At 47.3% G+C, this 19,250-nt stretch overlaps 1 protein-coding gene across 1 annotated transcript; it reads right to left on the bottom strand.

Moving 5' to 3' along the window:
• Positions 1 to 11,777: 11,777 nt before the first annotated feature.
• Positions 11,778 to 12,931, bottom strand: LOC123408774 (26.2 kDa heat shock protein, mitochondrial-like). The gene is made up of 2 exons (XM_045101818.1): positions 12,616 to 12,931; positions 11,778 to 12,504 (listed from the first exon to the last, which is right to left on the bottom strand). Exons 1-2 carry the CDS (start codon positions 12,821 to 12,823, stop codon positions 12,083 to 12,085), a joined length of 630 nt encoding a protein of 209 aa, XP_044957753.1. The 5' UTR covers positions 12,824 to 12,931; the 3' UTR covers positions 11,778 to 12,082.
• Between the last annotated feature and the right edge of the window lie 6,319 nt (positions 12,932 to 19,250).

The raw sequence follows: 19,250 nt of genomic DNA, 5'->3' as shown, positions 1-19,250 counted from the left end.
CATAAGAAGAGAGTAACGCCTTAAACAAGATGACATGATGTAGAAGGACAATATCAAATTTATGATGAAAGCCCATCTTGTTACCCTTGATGGAAACAACACGATGCGTGCCTTGCTGCCCCTTATGTCACTGGGAAAGGTCACCGTACGGTATGAACCCAAAACCAAGCACTTCTCCCATTGCAAGAATCATAGATCAAGTTGGCTAAACAAAACCCAAGACTCAGAGAGACTTACAAGGATATCAAATCATGCATATAATAAATCAGCAAAGACTCAAATATAATTCATAGATAATCTGATCACAAATCCACAATTCATCGGATCTTGACAAACACACCGCCAAAGAGGATTACATCGGATAGATCTCCATGAAGATCATCGAGAACTTTGTATTGAAGATCCAAGAGAGAGAAGAAGCCATGTAGCTACTAACTACGGACCCGTGGGTCTGAAGTAGACTACTCATGAGTCATTGGAGAGGCAATGATGTTGATGTAAAAGCCCTCTAACTCCAAAGTCCCCTCCGGCAGGGCACCGGGAAGGGTCTCCAGATGAGATCTCGCGGAAACGGAAGCTTGCGGCGGCGGAAAAGTGGTTTCGTGGACGCCCTAATTTTTTGTGGTATTTTAGGGAATATATAGGCGAAAGAGCTAGGGCAGGGGAGCTCCAGGGGGGCCACAAGCCTGGTAGCCGCGAGCCCCCTAGCCGCGGCTACAGGTCTTGTGGGCCCCCTGTGGGCCTCCTGCCTTGGCCCTCAAGTCCCCCGATCTTCTTCTGTTCCGGAAAAATTATTTTCGGGGATTTTATTCCGTTTGGACTCCGTTCCAAAATCAGATCTGAAAATAGTCAAAAATACAGAAAAAACAGGAACTGGCACTTGGCAATGAATTAATAAGTTAGTCCCAAAAAAGATATAAAAGGTATATAAAACATCCAAAGTTGACAAGATAACAGCATGAAACCATCAAAAATTATAGATACGTTTGAGACGTATCACTACGTAAGCCTTATTATGTCATTTAGGAGAGAACTTAGCTAAGTATAGGTCATTTTAATTAAATAGGCCATTTTGGAGGTAACTAAGTTAATTATGTCATTTAGGTGGAAACCTAGCTAAATATAGGTCCTTTCGGAACTAACTTGGGTTAAATAGGTCATTTCGGAGCAAACTATGCTTATTAAGCCATTTTGGAGATAGCTAAGCTAATTATAGGCCATTTAATACCAAAGTTCGGGGGAATAGGTCATCTTGGAGCTACGTAAGCCTTATTATGTCATTTAGGAGAGAACTTAGCTAAGTATAGGTCATTTTTATTAAATAGGCCATTTTGGAGCTAACTAAGCTAATTATGTCATTTAGGTAGAAGCCTAGCTAACTATAGGTCCTTTCGGAGCTAACTTGGGTAAAATAGGTCATTTCCGGAGCAAACTATGCTTATTACGCCATTTTGGAGCTAGCTAAGCTAATTATAGGCCATTTAATACCTAAGTTAGGGGGAATATAGGTCATCTTGGATCTATGTAAGCTTTATTATGTCATTTAGGAGAGAACTTAGCTAAGTATAGGTCATTGTTTTATTAAATAGGTCATTTTGGAGCTAACTAAGATAATTATGTCATTTAGGTGGAAGCCAAGCTAACTATATGTCGTTTTGGAGCTAACTTGGGTTAAATATGTCATTTTAGAGGAGGGGGAGGAGGAGAAGAAGAAGAAATCAAGAAGAAGGAGAAGAAGAAGGAGGAGGAGAAGGAGGATAAGGTGACCTTCTCCTCCTCCTTCTCCTTCTTCTCCTCCTCATCCTTCTCCTTCATCTCCTCCTCCTCCTTCTCCTTCTTCTTCTCTTCTTCTTCTTCTTCCTTCTTTTCATTTTTCCTATTTCTTCTCCTCTTCTCCTCTTCTTGCAGCTAAATTATCTAATTATGTCTTTTTGGAGCTATATGGGCTAATTATGTCATTCTAGAGGAAAACAAGCTAAGAATGTAATATTCATGAGCTAACCAAGGTTTTTATTCCATTCTGAGCTTATTATGTCATTTTGGAGCTAAATGGGCTAATTTTGTCATTGTTGGGGAAAATAAGTTAAGGAGGATAAGAAAGAGGAGAAGGAGGAGAAGAAGGAGAAGAAGCAGAAGAAATCAAGAAGAAGGAGAAGAAGCAGAAGAAGGAGATGGAGGAGAAGGACTCCTCCTTCTCCTTCTCCCTCTTCTTATTCTTCTCCTTCTCCTTCTCTTCTTCTTCTTCTTCTTCCTTCTTTTTATTCTTCCTATTTCTTCTCCTCTTCTCCTCTTGATGGAGCTAAATTATCTAATTATGTCTTTTTGGAGCTAAATGGGCTAATTATGTCATTTTACAGGAAAACAAACTAAGAATATAATATTCATGAGCTAACCAAGGTTTTTTCCTATTTCTTCTCCTCTTGTTAATACTAGTTTATAATGACCAATGAAATGAAACTCACCGTGCCAATCGCAGAGAATACGGGCATCGGCAGAGGGACTTAACCTGCCATGATAAAGATTAAAATAAATTAGTACAACATAATCACTATCATGAATAATAATATGTACATACATAATTTAAGTTGTGAATCTTACAAACTAATAATCATCATCAATAAATGCATCATCATCATCACTATCACGCATATCTTCATGAATGTTGTGCTCATCGGGTTCAACGGCATGAAGTTGTGGAAGGCCTTTCTGTAATCGGTCAAGCATTGACAGGTCATCCGCATCAGTAACCTCTTCTAGTTCCAGCTCTGCTGGTTCCGGCTCAGGGGTGAAGTTGGATTCATTGTCGCTGTCTACTTCCATGTTCTAGGGTGAAGCACGGCGGTTCTTGAAACGTTTCTTGGAAAGACGTGTTTCTTGAAAGAATTCTCCATGATATGTGTCTAGGTTAATGTGAGGTTCATAATCCTGTTCATTTGGGAGAGGTGGTCTAACATGTGGCGGCACTTCATAAACAACATACCAACCTTCCAGATTCTTATCAGTTTGGCATGCCCACGGTAGATAGAAAACTTGGGTCGCCTGTTGAGCCGTAATATAGCCATCGGGAACATCTAAATGGGTGTTTAGATTGATTTCAACTAGTCCTATATGTTCATGAGTCCTTTTAGTCTCCTTCGGGTGGAACCAATAACATTTGAAGACTACGACGTTCGGTGGGTTTTCACTATAGAATTGAAGTTCATAAATTGCTTCAACTCTTCCATAATACTCGATAACACCTTCGCCGATAGCAGATACACCACAATTTGTAGATTTCCGGTCGGGCATAGATAGCTCTATGCCAAAGGTACGAAAGAGATGCCCGTTGATGTTGTATTTCTCAAATGAACGGACCTTATAGTCAAAACCATTAGCGGCTTGTCTCAAGTCGGTGACCATAGACTCTGAATTAGCCTACAAGTTTAATACGAAACGATTGTTGCATTAGCCGCAAGTTAGAACAAGAAATGAAATGGTTCGTTATTGATAATTACCGTTTGTTTGAACCAAGAGATGAAACCGGGATAGCCGCCTCCTGTCTTTGCCAGAAGCTCATACTCTTCGATGGAATCATTTTCGATCACCGCTCCATCCGAGAATTTGGCGACGTATCGGTTGTATGTAATATCCAGGAATAAGAGCAGTTCAAAGGAATTAGAAGTTACGGGAAAATGTGCCGAGAACTTACTCAATGTACAACCGCACTTCTGTTAGGTTGTTAAATATATACAACGAAATGTTCCGCCATTTTTCGACATCCAACATTATTGGTTTCGAAGCACCGGCTGTTGCGAGCTTCCCTTTGAATAGACTGTGGTTGGACCCACCTTTCTTAGGGTCTGCATCATTGTGCCGAAGCTTCGGATTACGCAAATGATGATTTTTGGCTTTGTAGTGTGCTCTCACAAAGTTTGCCACCTCCTTAGTAATGAATGCCTCAGCCATAGATGCTTCAATTCTATGCTTATTTTTACATTTAGCTCGAAGCGTATTCTGCATCCTCTTAGTTGCATAGCACCGATGATTTTGCACGGGCCCACCCAATCTTGCCTCGGTCGGTAGATGTAAAATCAAATGCTGCATTGGATTAAAGAAGCCCGGCGGAAAGATCTTCTCTAATTTGCACAACGACTCTGGTGCAAACTCCTCCATGTCATCTACCACGCCAGGCGACAATTCTTTCGCACAAAGAACACGGAAGAAATAGCTCAGCTCCGCCAGTACTAGCCATTCATTCTCAGGAATAAAGCCACGTAACATCACCGATATTACCCGCTCTAGTCATATGTGCCAATCATGACTCTTGAGACCAAAGATTTTTATTTTTTCAAGACTCGCTCCCCTCTTTAGATTCGCTGCATACCCATCGGGGAACATCAAGTGCATTTTGACTCACAAGATAATTTCCCTCATAGCTGGCCTTCCAAGATTGAACCAGGCCTTTGGCTTCGACCACTTCTGCTTTCCTTTGCCTTCTCGCATGTTTTGTAACGGTCTATGACATAATGTCTCTTGATCAACTCTAGCCTTAATATTATCCTTTGTCTTCCCATCTATGTCGAACAATGTACCAAAAATAGCCTGTCCGATATTCATCTCAGTGTGCATCATGTCGATATTGTGTGGAAGAAGGAGGTCTTTGAAGTAAGGCAGATCCCAGAAGCATGGCTTGTGAGTCCACGCGTGTTTTGAATTATACCCCTTGAAATACCCTGGATGCTCTGGATCAGGCTCGAGGGTGTTTAACTGATCCAGGATCTGTTGGCCTGTCAACGCAGGTGGTGCCAAGTTTTTGACAACTTTAACTTTGGTAAAGTTCTTCTTGTCTTTTCTGAACTAATGGTCAGGATCCAGGAATTGTCTATGCAAGTCAAAGCAAGAATACTTCCGACCCTCCTGCAACCAATGAAACTGAAGAGTTGCCTTCCATTGGGGGCACATGAACCTTCCACGCACACACCATCCAGAGAATAGCGCATACGCCGGCAAGTCATGCATAGAGTACATGTACCACACATGCATTTTGAAGTTTTGTTTTCTAGCAGCACCGTATGTCTTGACCCCATTATCCCAAGATTCTTCCAATTCATCCTTAAGCGGCTGTAGGTACACATTCATATTCTTCCCCGGATAATTGGGCCCTGGAATTATCAACGTCAGAAATATGTTCTTTCTTTGCATAATCTGCCCGGGGGGGGATTGAGTGGAATGACAAATACAAACCAACAACTGTATTGGGTTGTCGTCATACCAAATGGATTAAAACCATCCATGACGACGCATACTCGAGGATTCCTTGGATCTGCCACTTTATCCTGATGCAATCCATCGAAATGTTTCCATGCTTCCCCATCCGATGTGTGTACCGCCATCTTATTCCCAACCGCATATAGTTCGGTTCTTTTGCCCAGTTTGTGCCATGTCATCTGTCTTGTTGTCTCTTCGACCATGAAAAGACGTTGAAGCCTTGGTACGATTGGCATATACCGAAGAACACTAACTGCGATTTTGGTCTGCCTCTTCTCACCCATACTCGCAATTGGGACAATAGTCCAAGTGTGCATACTCCTTCCTAAATAAGACACATCCTTTATCACATGCATCTATCTTCTCATAGGGCATCTTAAGTACACAAAGTATTTTGTCCGACTGGTACAGGTTTGCAGTCATGACATGGCCTTTGGGTAGGAAGCGTCCAAATAGTGTCATCATCGCGTCGTAGAATTCTCTTCCCAAGTTGAACTAAGCCTTCAGAGCCATTACTTGTGCAATTGCATCCAGCTGACAAAGCTCAGTGTGCTCATGGAGAGGACGTTTTGAAGACTCCAACATTTCATAGAAGGCCTTTGCAGATTCCTCCATCTCATCTTTCGAATCCCGAGCATCATCAAAGTCTTACACCATGTCTTCGATCCCGGTACCATGCTCGTCGGTGCAACGACGGACCACCTCAGCTCTGGTGCGTTGTATAGACTCACCATGAAATGTCTACACCGTATAATTAAGCTTAAAACCCCTCCTCTGCAGGTGTTTAATCATAACACCCTCTGTCGTCTCTTTATAGTTGTCGCATCCAGGACAGGGGCAATAGTTTCTTTCCTGGCCATTTGCAAATGCGGCTTTCACAAATTCCTTGGTTTTTAGAAACCATTCTTTCGTCATCTCTTTCTGACTAGGGTGACAGGTATACATCCACGCACGATCACTCATCTTGCCTAGCTACTAAAGACACAAGAAATATATTTATATAATTTAGCATATATATTCATCAATTAATCAAGTTCGCCATTTTTATTACGTCCATGCAACCTACACGCTAATAGGTAAAGATAGGTCCTAATCCCACCCGATTATGTATAGATTGGGTTCGTTTTCCCATGCTCTGCTCCGGATCCAACGCAAAATTTCGGCAGCACCTCCCCGATGTTCTCCTGATACACGTCTCCGCAATAATCAGAGAGGATGTGTATCCGGAGAACAATAGGGGGCACTGACGAAATTATGCATCGGATCCGTACCAAAGCATATGGGAAAACGAACCCAATCTACATATACTCGGGCAGTCCATGGATAACGTTGGACAATTCGAAAGAATCACGGTTATAAATATAAGAAAATGCATGCATATTTAAAATTGTAACCCTTTCGAACGGGAGACGCATATTGGTCACGCATACTCATAAATTAATTTAATTACCTAAATCTAGCAAGTTTCATCCAAAACCGACCCACAGTAAATGAAGGGGCGAGGAGGAGATGACATTTGTACTGACCCACGAATGCAGGGGCGGAGCTCGTACAACACACGGGGAGGTCTTCGCATAGCAGACCTCACAGTGACGAGACAACTGTCACATGTAAATCCACCCGATCAACACAAATATGCTAATTATGTCTTTTGGGAGTTAAATGGGCTAATTATGTCATTTTAGAGGAAGGAGAAGAAGGAGGAGAGAAGAAGGACAAGAAGAAAGACAAGAAGAAGGAGAAGAAGGAGGAGAGAAGAAGGAGAAGAAGAAGGAGAAAAGAAGGAGAAGGAGGAGAGAAGAAGGAGAAGAAGAAGGAGAATAAGAAGGAGAAGAAGGAGGAGAGAAGAAGGAGGGCTCCTTCTCCTCCTCCTCCTTCTCCTTCTTCTTCTCTTCTTCTTTTCATGTTTCCTCTTTCTTCTCCTCTTCTCTTCTTCTTCTCCTCCTCCTCCTCCTCCTCCTCCTCCTCTTCTCCTCTTCTTCCTCTAATTCTTCTTCTTCTTCTTCTTCTTCTTCTTCCTCTTATTTCTATTTCCATTTTTCTTTATCCTCTTCTTCTACTTATTCTTCTTTTCTTATTTTTTCTCTTCTTCTCCTTCTTCTTTTTTTTTTCTTCTCTTCTTCTCTTCTTCTCTTCTTATTTTCTTCTTCTCCTTCTTATTTTTTTCTTCTCCTCTTCTTCTTCTTCTTCTTCTTATTATTATTATTATTCTCCTTCTTATTTTTCTTCTACTCTTCTTCTTCTTCTTCTGCTTCTTCTCCTCCTCCTCCTCCTCTTCTTCTCCTCTTCTCCTCCTCCTCCTCTTCTTCTTCTTCCTCTTCTTTCTATTAAGCTAACTAACTAGTGGCAGTGGCGGCTGGGGTGTGGGGGCTCACCGGCAGGGGCGTCGTGGGCGGCGGGGCTGGGGGTGTTGGGGCGGCGGGGCGGCGACAGGGGCGGTGGGGTGGCGGCGGCGGTGGGGTGGCGGCGGCGGTGTTGTGGGGCACCGGGGCGGCGCCGGGTGCGGTGGGGTGGCGGCGGCGGTGCTGTGGGGCCTCGGGGCGGCGCCGGGGGCGCCGGGGGCGGTGGCGCGGCAGCGGTGTTGTGGGGCACCGGGGCGGCGGCGCGACGGTGGTGGTGGCGGTGGGCATCAGGGGAGAGGAGTGGAAGAGAGTGGCCGTTTGAGAGAGAGAGAGGGCCAGGGTGGATAGGAACGGTTGTTACATAATTCCTAAGCTTTGTCGTCTACCTCCGGACTCTTTGTCGTCCGCTAGCAGACAGCAACGAAGCGACTGTAGTTTGACCTAACATTCCCTCGGCCAGGTGGGCCCAGTCCAAAGCTTTGCCGTCTGCTGTCCTAATCTTTGCCATCTGCGGCTGACGGCAAAGAAGTGACTGATGGCAAAGACATTCTATGCCATCGGCCAGTTCTTTGCATCCGCTTTGTGGAAGCTGACGGCAAAGACACTCTTTGCCATCAGCCAGCGGACGACAAAGATTTGGCAGACGACAAAAAACTGAATTCCAGTAGTGTATGTTCGTGTTGTGGCCTGGATGACCCAAAATATCTATGTAAGTGATAATGGTACCATGTATGCTACTATATTGATGTTGTTCCATCTACCCGTTGATTTATGTCGTGCTTGATGTTCTATCTAGTTGATTTATGTGTTGGTAATAAAAGTAAGATTCCACTATATGGACATGCAACGATGGACATGCAACCATGTTCATGCATACAAAGAATCTATCTACTTCATGCATCAGAACAATCAACAATAGTGGACAAGTTACAATACATACATATGTTCATGCAGCCATACATGAATGGATCTATCTATCCCCCTTAAATATGATTCAACTAATTTATCCGAAAACAAACATGCTATGGTATGTGCAATTGTGCACGACACATCTCGTTTATTTTCTTCATTATTTATTCAGAAACATTGTGTATCACAAAATGACCCATCACAAATGCTTTTTCTTTCTGTCGTCATCAGCCCATGGTCCAACAACTTTTTTTGACCCTCAAGTCTGCACTGAACTCTTTGTTAACTGAAGAAGGGGATGCAAGTGTATGCGACAGAGGAGACCAAATTACTACATTTTATTATCAGGTGAAGCAAATGATCCATGGACAGAGGAGACAGACTTCATGAATTGTTGCATTTTATTCATCAGGGGCTAGAATTTTAACTCGAAATATGGTCATTACAAGAATTCGGGCAAGTTTTTCTTGATATAACTTCTGCTAGCAAATGCTTCATGGTCTAACTGAAACTACTAGCTTGACACACAAACTTAAATTAAGGACCCCTGAAACTAGCTCGACACACAAAACTGAAACTCTAACGATTTCTAGTGGTTTATGAACATCAAAACAATAAAATGTCCCACCATCATATTTGCTTGATGCTTCAAATCGATCATCTCCTTTAGTTTCTTGTTTATTTTGTTCACTTCCCCATTCAGGTCTATCATTGGATCGGCTATGTCAGCCAAATGAGGGGCGGGTTCCACAGCAAGCGGCTCCCATCAAAATTGAGCTCTTGGGTTGATCCCTCCAATTTTAACCTCTCAACGTACTCATTGAGCCACTCGAAATGCCCATATTTCTTGTGAACATGAAAAGCGGGGGTCGGCAGCGCATGAACCACAGATTCACCGCCCAAAATCGATGAAAAAAAGAAAGAAATCGGGAGAAATTAGACCATACGATTGGTGAAGTACACAGAGGTAACCTGCCCCTGTTGTGGCCACCTCAAGCATTTCACGAACTCGCGCCCACGGTTGCCATTTTCTTCCTTCACACAAGTCAAACGCTTCAAAGGCTCAATGCGCGGGCGATTGGGGCATCTTGTCAATCATAGTGGACCGTACTATAGCCATGATTGGCGGGAGGTCGATATCAAGCTAGACATTACTCGTCGGCCGATGTTGCCATGCTTCGTCTCCGGAGACGAGGAAGAAGAGGGTGGGGAAAGGAAAGGGTAAGGGCAAGAAGAATGGGGCCGACTCGAGCTCGTGGCTGGCTTGGGCACGCTGATTAGCACACGCATGCTAATGTGGATAAGTTGTGGGTCCCCCAGGCATATTAGTAATTTGTGGGTCCCGCTTTGATGTGGATAACCGGTGGCTCCCGTGTCATAGCTCAAATCGCTAACTCCTTGTGTCTTCCGTTTTAGAGTTAAAAGAGGATCATGCCGCATATGAGCTATAATTGCCAACTAAAATGTCGCACAGGAGCCATTTTCATCAACTATGTTGAATAATTTTCAATTCACGTCAAAAACGTCGCACAAGAGCTATTGACCCCGGCAAAGTATGAGATAAACAAATGTCCATCTCATTTATCTGAAACGGCTATTTTTCTTATAGGTAAACACGTTGGATAAACACAAATATGTCACGCAACAGCAAGCAACAACCATGCATTAGTAACTGCCAATCGACCGCTAAATCAGCTCATCACGCCGAACTGAGGAAATCAACACAGTCCGAGTTCCGTCATGCATACTGAAATTCCGTTTCGTTTGTCATGTCATGCCATATAAGACTGTTCACACAATAATCGTCCAACTACAAACACAATAGCTACTGTTCTGACAAAGTACAGAAGATCAACAGCATGCAACATTGAGGAACATACACACATTCACCATATATCAAGTAATCACGTCAAACTTCAGGAAATCAACAAGTTATTGACCCCCCCCCCCCCAAAAAAAAGAAAAAGTTCATGATCAGTTTGATTTTTTGTCCAAAAGAACCACCTGCTCAATGAAATTGCTAAAAAAGACCAGTTCGAGTTGAAATTGATAAAAAAAATTCCCAGATCGCGACGGCAGGTGCGCCAGCCGACACGTGGCACCTGCCGCCACGGACAGAGGCGGCAGCACTGCTCACATCACCATTCATGTGAGGCCCGGTTTACAAGGAATGAACGGTATTCTTGAAAAAAAAGTCAAAATAGCAGAAATTTTTTAAAAAGGTGAAAAAATTTGGCAGCAAAGATGATCGAGTGTTCTAGATGGGTGAAAAATTTCAGATTTTTTTGTGTTTTTTTGTTTTTTTATTTTTCTTGTAAATATTGTTCATTTTTGGGTGAACACTAATGTCTCCGTGTCCGACTGAACAGTGTTGTCGCCTCTGGGCGTGGCGGCAGGTGCCACGTTTCGGCTGGCGCGCCAGCTGCCACGGCCGATGGGTCTTTTTTGCCAATTTCATGTAAAGGGATCTTTTCTAACAATTCGATTGTGTATGTGAACGAAAACTCGATCGGTTTCACTACCAAATCAGTTCATTACCTCAGACTAGAGAAAATCAACAAAGTTTAATGACGAATATTCACCAGCAAAGTAGTTCACCATGCAGTTTTTTTTTTTTTTTGGAAAAATCAACAGAGTTCAGGATCAACTTCTCCACCAAAGTACAGTTGATAATGTCACACATAGGATAAACACAAAACATTCAGGGAACCAGCAAATCAGTTCATCACATTATAAGTACGTGAGTAAATCAACGAAGTTACGGTCCTTACATAAACAAACAAACAGCCATCTGATGTGATTGTTCACGTAAGAAGTTACAGTTCTTACATAAACAAACAAACGGCCATCTGATGTGATTGTTCACGTAAGAAGTTACAGTTCTTACAAGAAGTTAAACTCAAGGATAAGCACACAAAATTCACGGAACAGCCAGCAAAAAATCATCAATCAGTAGCTGGCTAACTGCCCGTTCACCAACTCCATGACGTCAAACTGGAGGGGATAACTCCATCAGTCGTCAATTTTTCAGAGACCTTAAAGCAAAAGCTGTAACTCCATGAAGTCTAACTGCCTAGCTTTTTACAGAAAGCTTAAAGCAAAAGCAATGCAGATCAAGGACGAGCAAAGCTTAAAGCAAAAGCAATGCCTAGACATGCGAGACTAGCTTAAGACAATCAAAGTAGTTCATCAGGCCAAACTTGAGACAATCAACAAAGATCATGACCAATTTCACTACTAAATTAGGCCAGCATGCAAAACTTAAGGAGATCACCAAGGTTTCATGACAAATTTGAGCACCAAATCGGTTCACCATATGCCAAACTTGAGGAAATCAACAGAATTTCATGACCAATTTCACCACCAAAGCAAGTTCGTCCCATGCCGAACATAGAAGAAACTAACAGAGTTCATAACAGACTTCACCGCCAGACCACTACCTAGTCGAACTTCCATCCAAGACGCTCAAGGAAGCAAAACAAGGAAGAAAGACACCAAACATGACCGCATCAACACGGCGCCTCTCAGAAACTCGCGCACCGGCCATCCTCCATGAGCAGTACCACGTGGAACTACAAGGAGGACTACTCGACCTTGACGTGGAAGACGTCCTTGCGCTCCTCCTCCTTCAGCTTGAGCAGGGTGACCCAGAGCACGCCGTTCTTCATCTCGGCCTTGATCTTGTCCATCTTGTAGGCGTCGGCGGGCAACTCGATGCGGCGGTTGTACCTCGGCACCGCGGAGTCGTCGTCGCCGTCCCAGGGCTGCTTCTGGCCCTCGCCCTTGATCACCAGGATGTTCTTGTCCGCGCGCACCTGGACGTGCTCCTTGGTCAGCCCCGGCATCGGCACCTCGAGGTACACCGCGCCGTCGTCCTCCTTGGCCACCCAGCGTCCGAGCCGCGACGCCCCAGCAGTGGAGGAGAGGCCGGTCTGAGTTGCGACGTCCTCCATCAGAGACAGCAGACGGGCCATGCTGGTCGGCGCGCCGAGCGGGTCGACCACGTCTGCAGAATCAACATCGAGGACGGCAAAAACAGATCAGAACCCTGCCTCGCGATGTGCAGAACGAACGCAAAAGAGCGGCTGAGGAGAGGTCACAGCCAAGGAAGACATACCCTGCGAGAAGAAGCTGGGGAGGACGAGGTGGCGGCCGCTGTAGTCGTCGTCATCGTCGTCGTAGCGGATGGCCTCCTTGACCATGGTGTTGTACGGGCGGCGGTCGGCGGTGACGGCGGTGGTGCTGAGGGGGCAGAAGGCCACGGGAGCGCCGGACTTGAGGAGGCTGGCCGGCGCGGCAACTTTGCAAGCGACGGCGGAAGCCATGGTCTCTCTCTCCCTCTTCTCTCTCTTTTCTTTTTCCCTCTTTCTCTCTCGCTCTCTCTCTGCTGTGATGATTTTGGATTCTTGTGGTGAGCTAGACGGGGTGCGAAATGGAGGGGGTTTTGTAAAGAAGGAGCGGGAGAGATTTCTTGGGAAACTGGATTTAGAAGCTTCTCGAGAGATCGGTTGGCACCTCGAGCCTTCCAGAAAGATCCGGAGGCCACAGATTTACGATTCGTGTTGCCTGATGTACTACGATTAGGGCCACATGGGTGGTGCTAACTCTTTTTTTTTTAGATTGGGTGGTGCTAACTTTTGATCTGCTCAGCTACGTCGGGCACAAATGATTTGCTTTCAAAGTTGGACTAGTGTTGCAACGATTTCCTACCGTTTGGTGCCCTTGGCCATATATTTTGGTAGAATCACATGAAAAGCAACACACAACTGCATTGCTTATGCTAATACGTGTTAAACTGTTGTAACAGCTTCGGTTATAGATGCCTAGATTATAGGATCACAGATGCCCACAAGGCCTGGGTGCCGACTCCTATGGGTACTCTCTCCTCCTCATGTATATATAGGCATGCCTCAGTGAATATTACATCATTCAACTTGGTATCAGTTACCAGGTGACGCCATGACCTCCCCCTCCTCCGGCTCCGGCACCCCCAGCTCGGCCGCATCGTCCAGCTCCCTCTCCTCCAACACGGCGCCACCTCCGGGCACCACTCCGGCCGTCTCCGCCGCGACGTCGCCCATCACCTCCTCTGGTATACCTCCCTTCACCTTCCAGGCCACTGCGAGCACCCCCATCTCCCAGTTGGCCCCCCTCTTCACCACCTCCAACCCGGCGCCCTCTCTGCCTCCTCCTCGCCACCCGATCTTCAATGATCATATCACAAACCACATCAAATTTCTTCTTAACCCCGCCGATCACAACTACCACAAAGTGGAAATCATTTTTCCTCATGGTGCTCGTTCGCTATGGCGTCTCCTTCTTGATCGAACACCCCCCACCACCCAACGCCGACACCCAGTACCGCGAGCTCGACGCCCATGTCGCCCTATGGATCTACGCCACTCTCGCCGACCCCCTCATTGATCATGTCGTCGGCGCCACCACCACCTATGCCGTCTGGACCAAGATCAAGGATTACTTCCTTCCCAACCGCGCCGCTCGTTTCATGCTCCTCAACCGCCAGTATCGCAATCTCAAGCAGGGCGACCTCTCCGTCACCGAGTACGCGCGCCGCCTCAAGCTCCTCACCGACGGCCTCGCCGACATCGACTACGCCGTCACAGAGGTGGACTTGACGACCCAATTCCTCCACGGCTTGGACAAGCGCTTGGACACCATCCGCGTCGTCCTTGGCGATCAAGGACTGCCCTTCGACACCGTGCTCTCCCGCGTCGTCCTCGCCGAAGAGTCCATGACACACCGCGCCGCCGAGGAGAGCGCGTCTGCCTTCGCCCTCCCCGGTGCCGGCTCCTCCACCAACGCCTCTAGCTCGGGCGGCCGCCCCCAAGGCGACCGTGCACCCGATCGCCCCTCTGATCGCCCGCCTGCGAATCACCCCTATCCTCCCCAACAGCAACGCGACCGTGGCGACGGTGGTGACCGTGGCCGTGGACGCGGTCGTGGTCGTGGCCAGCCATCCCACCCCCCGGCCACCCCGTTCACGGGCTACTTCGCCCCCTACGGCATGGCGATCGCTCCTCCACGTCCTGGCTAGGTCCCTCCTAATGCCGCCGGTGTCCTTGGGCCACGCCCTGGCTCCCACGCCCACGCCTACCCCGTGTTCCCGCCGATGCCGTCTCCACCATCACCATACTTCACCGCGCAGCCGCCGTCATGGGATCATCTCGCCATGTTGAACGCTGCGTACAGCAACGGCGGCGTCCTGGCTACTCCCTCCACCGACTGGTACTTCGACAGCGGCGCCTCTTCCCACGTTACGGGCACCTCAGGTAACCTAATCTCGTCTAGTTCTTCATTAAAGCATTTACCGTCTCGAATCTTGGTCGGCAATGGTCAATCGCTCCCTGTCACAGCCACCTGCACCACCACACTACCACCCAACGACTTCCGCCTCACCGACGTCCTCGTCTCCCCCACTGTCATCACCAGCCTTATTTCCGTTCGTAAATTCACCAAGGATAATTCTTGCTCTGTTGAATTTTACCCTTGTGGCTTTCTTGTGAAGGATCTACGCACGCGGAGGGTCCTCATGATCTCCATTAGCCACGACGGCCTCTACCCCTTCACTGGCAACACACCTTCACCGGCATCCGCGCTCCTCGCCCACGCCTCGTCAGCTCTCTGGCATCGTCGCCTCGGCCATCCTCGCACACAGTCACTCTCCACATTAGCTCGGGACTTCCTTCCCGACTGCAATAAGGACCCTCTACCCCCTTGTACCGCTTGTCAACTAGGCCGACAGCCTCGCCTACCCTTTTCTTCTTCCTTTAGTAAAACATTTGCACCATTTGATCGTATACATTGTGATTTGTGGACCTCCCCTATTGTAAGCTTCTCTGGATATCAATATTATCTTGTTGTGTTGGATGATTTTACCCATTATTCCTAGTCGTTCCCACTGCGTAACAAATCCGACACCTCCACCACCCTCCAACGCTTCTTCTCCTTTGTCCACACCCAATACAATGTCGTCATCAAGGCAATGCAATGTGACAACGGCGGCGAGTTTATCAACCATACACTACGCTCTTTCTTCTCCTCCAATGGCATTGCTTATAGGTTCTCATGCCCCCACACCTCTCCCCAAAACGGCAAGGCGGAACGTCTCATCCGCACCACCAATGACATTGTCAGAACTCTCCTTTTTCAAACTAACCTCACACCACCCTTTTGGGTTGAGGCCCTACACACTGCAACCTATCTCCTAAACCGGTGTCCATCACGCGCCATTGCCGATCGCACGCCCTACTTTCTCCTACACGGCGTCCACCCAACATACGATCACTTACGAGTTTTTGGTTGTCTGTGCTTTCCCCACACGGCAGCTACTATGCCACATAAACTCTCCCCGCGCGTTGTCCGCTGTGTCTTCCTCTGTTACCCCCTCGAACACAAAGGGTACCGTTGTTTTGACTTAACAACTCGCCGCGTAATCGTATCTCGCCACGTCGTTTTTGACGAGACCTGCTTCCCGTACACACTGCCACAAGATCCCACGTCCACAAACAATCCTGCATGCAGAATCCCACCTAACCACCCACCAAATCACCCATCACATCCGGCCACCTCGTACGGGTCACAACCACCCCGACCAAATCTCCCGCCCTCGATTTCCACCCCATGCACGTCGCGCCAGCCCGCTCGCGCACCCCCCGCGCCGACCGCTCCTCCAACGCGTCCGCCCGGCATTGCTCGCGCCGACCCTCCCGGCGCCATGACCGCCTCCCCACCTACCATCTCTGACTCCGCCAATCACCACTCCCACTCCGCTGCCTCCGCGTCCACTCCGTTCGCCACGACCAGATCTTCCTCGCGACGCGCGCATTCCCGACCAACCCCAGACACCGACAGCCCCACACAATCTGCATCGGACTCCTCTCCCCCATGCACACCGCCTTGACCGCTTCCGCTACGTGCACGACCCGTCGCACCCACCAAAAATTCCCACAACATGGCTACCCGCTCCAAAACTGGTTTCTACATGCCCCGTCGCCTCTTTCTCGCCGACGCAACGTCCTCTGCCATTTGCCCCATACCAGCCAGCTAGAAATCAGCACTCAAAGACCCCCATTGGCGCCAAGCTATGCTCGATGAATACAATGCTCTAATGAATAACTCTACTTGGTCTTGGGTGCCTAAGCCTACAGGTGTCAACGTGGTCACTCGCAAGTGGATCTTTCGTCACAAGTTCAACATGGACGGCTCCTTGGCTCGTTACAAGGCTCGTTGGGTGCTTCGCGGCTTCACGCAACGCGAGGGTGTCAACTACGACAAAACATTCAGCCCCGTCGTCAAACCAGCAACTATCCGTGTGGTTCTCAGCCTTGCCACATCACACTCCTGGCCCATCCATCAACTGGATGTGAAAAATGCATTTCTCCACGGCGCCTTAAACGAAACCGTCTTCTGCTCCCAACCAGCCGGCTTTGTCGATCCACACTCCCCGGATCATGTATGCCGTCTCCACAAATCACTTTATGGCCTCAAGCAAGCTCCTCGCACATGGTTTCTTCGCTTTCAGGCCTTCTTACTCTCCATCGGCTTCCATGCATCCAAGAGTGACACGTCCCTCTTCATTCTCCATCATGGTACCACACTTGCTTACTTGCTAGTTTATGTCGATGATATCATCCTCACGGACAAATCCACTACCACCCTCCACACCATCACCTCCTCGCTCAAGACCGAGTTCTCCATGACGGACCTCGGTCTTCTCCACCACTTCCTTGGCATAAACGTGACGTCCACCGAGTCCGGTCTCTTCCTGAGCCAGCAACAATACACGCTAGAGATCCTTGAGCGTGCCGACATGCTCAACTGCAAGCCCGTTCCAACCCCTGTGGACACCAGCTCTAAGATGTCTCTTACTCACGGTCGCCTTCTCTCCAACCCAACACACTACCGGAGTCTGGCCGGGGCTCTCCAATACCTCACACTCACCCGGCCCGACATCTCCTATGTTGTGCAACAGGTATGCTTGTTCATGCATGAACCGAGGGACACACACATGCAACTCATCAAACGCATACTACGCTACCTGCAAGGTACGTCCCACTATGGCTTGCAGTTCTATCGATCCACCTCACTGGACTTGGTCGCCTACACCGACGTTGATTGGGCCGGGTGCCCCGACACTCGCAAGTCCACCTCAGGGTTCTGTGTCTTTCTTGGCTCGAACCTCATCTCTTGGTCTTCCAAACGCAAAGCCACCATCTCACGTTCCAGCGCCGGGACCGAATACCGGGGCGTCGCTAATTGCGTCGCCGAGTCCTGTTGGTTACGGCAGCTCCTAGCCGAACTACAACATCCTCCCACACGTGCAACCGTGGTTTACTGTGACAACATCAGCGCATCCTACCTCGCCTGCAACCCTGTACAACATCAACGTACCAAACATATCGAGATTGATCTTCACTTTGTACGTGATCGGGTTGCCATGGGAGACGTTCGCGTTCTCCACGTTCCATCATCCTCGCAGTTCGCCGATGTCTTCACCAAAGGCTTGCCATCGCTGGTGTTCCACGAGTTCAGAACCAGCCTCAACATCCACGGTCATGGAGTTCCGGCTGAGCGGGGGTGTTAAACTGTTGTAACAGCTTCGGTTATACATGCCTAGATTATACGATCACAGATGCCCACAAGGCATGCGTGCCGACTCCTATGGGTACTCTCTCCTCCTCATGTATATATAGGCATGCCTTGTGTAATTGTAACTATCAGTGAATATTACATCATTCAACTATACGTTGCCAACTTAATAACACTGTTTGATTTGCTAAACTCTGCATGTTCAGGTTATAAATGTCAAGTTTGTTTGTACAGATGGAAACTTTTACTAGTAAAATATTCTTATGGTCCCATGACAAATCATAACATTTTTTAGTTTCAAACACGCAAATTTAGTCTTTTTTGTAATGCTACCATGGCAAGCTTTGGGATTTTTTATAAATTATTTTCATAGCAATTGTGGAAGAGAAAAAATACCTTCACACATGGCAATTTTATTACTAAGAGGATGGAAATTTTATTATTATGAGAGCACGGCAATATTGTTTATTTTTGGATCATGCCAACTTCCAGTGTTTGATTTCTATGTGATTATGAAATTGAAAATATAAAGCAAGGCAAATTTCCTTGTATGTCTTTTTAATTAATATGCAAACTTGCCATGCATGATCTTCTTTTATCTACCATTTGGACCACAATTTTTTTGTTGGTTTATTATTTTACATTTACTTTGGCCTTTATGCCATGTAACTACTTTATTGGTAGGCTGCCACGGCATATTTTGCATTTTGTCAATTGTGTTGTCTATTCCTTTTTCTGTATGAGAAAATATTTTGTTTTTGGTTGACGTTCGTGTCGGCGAAGGTGTGGCTCCTTGCGGCGATACTGCGGGTCACGGCGATCTCGGAGCTGGCCGGGACGGCACCGTTGCTGGTCGCGATGGAGCGTCCGGCAATGATGGGCGGCGTTTCGACTATCGGTTCGACAGAAATCAGTGTTATTAAGCACGGTTCGTCCACCTATGGGGGCCGAGGATTCAAGGGGAACCGGTAGCAGGGCCGAGATGATCGTGGGTTCATCCCTCCCGCCGGAAACTTTGTCAACAGAGCATCCGGGCCGCGGTACAAATTCTATGGTGGTGGCGGACGTGGTGAGGGAGGGCGTAACTTTGGCCGTACGCTCCCTCTCAGGAGGTTATCGAACCCTAAAGCGGTGATTCCGATG

This window comes from Hordeum vulgare, chromosome 7H (assembly GCF_904849725.1).
Source record: "Hordeum vulgare subsp. vulgare chromosome 7H, MorexV3_pseudomolecules_assembly, whole genome shotgun sequence".
NCBI classification, from domain to species: Eukaryota; Viridiplantae; Streptophyta; class Magnoliopsida; order Poales; family Poaceae; genus Hordeum; species Hordeum vulgare.
The sequence above is the reverse complement of the archived record's forward strand: the minus strand, read 5'-3'. Positions and strand labels throughout refer to the sequence as shown.

Coding starts and splice junctions, on each gene's coding strand:
- LOC123408774 (XM_045101818.1), bottom strand. CDS start 12,823: ATGGCTTCCGCCGTCGCTTGCAAAGTTGCCGCGCCGGCCAGCCTCCTC. Junction 12,505..12,615: donor CCCCAGCTTCTTCTCGCAGG/GTATGTCTTCCT, acceptor TTGATTCTGCAG/ACGTGGTCGACCCGCTCGGC.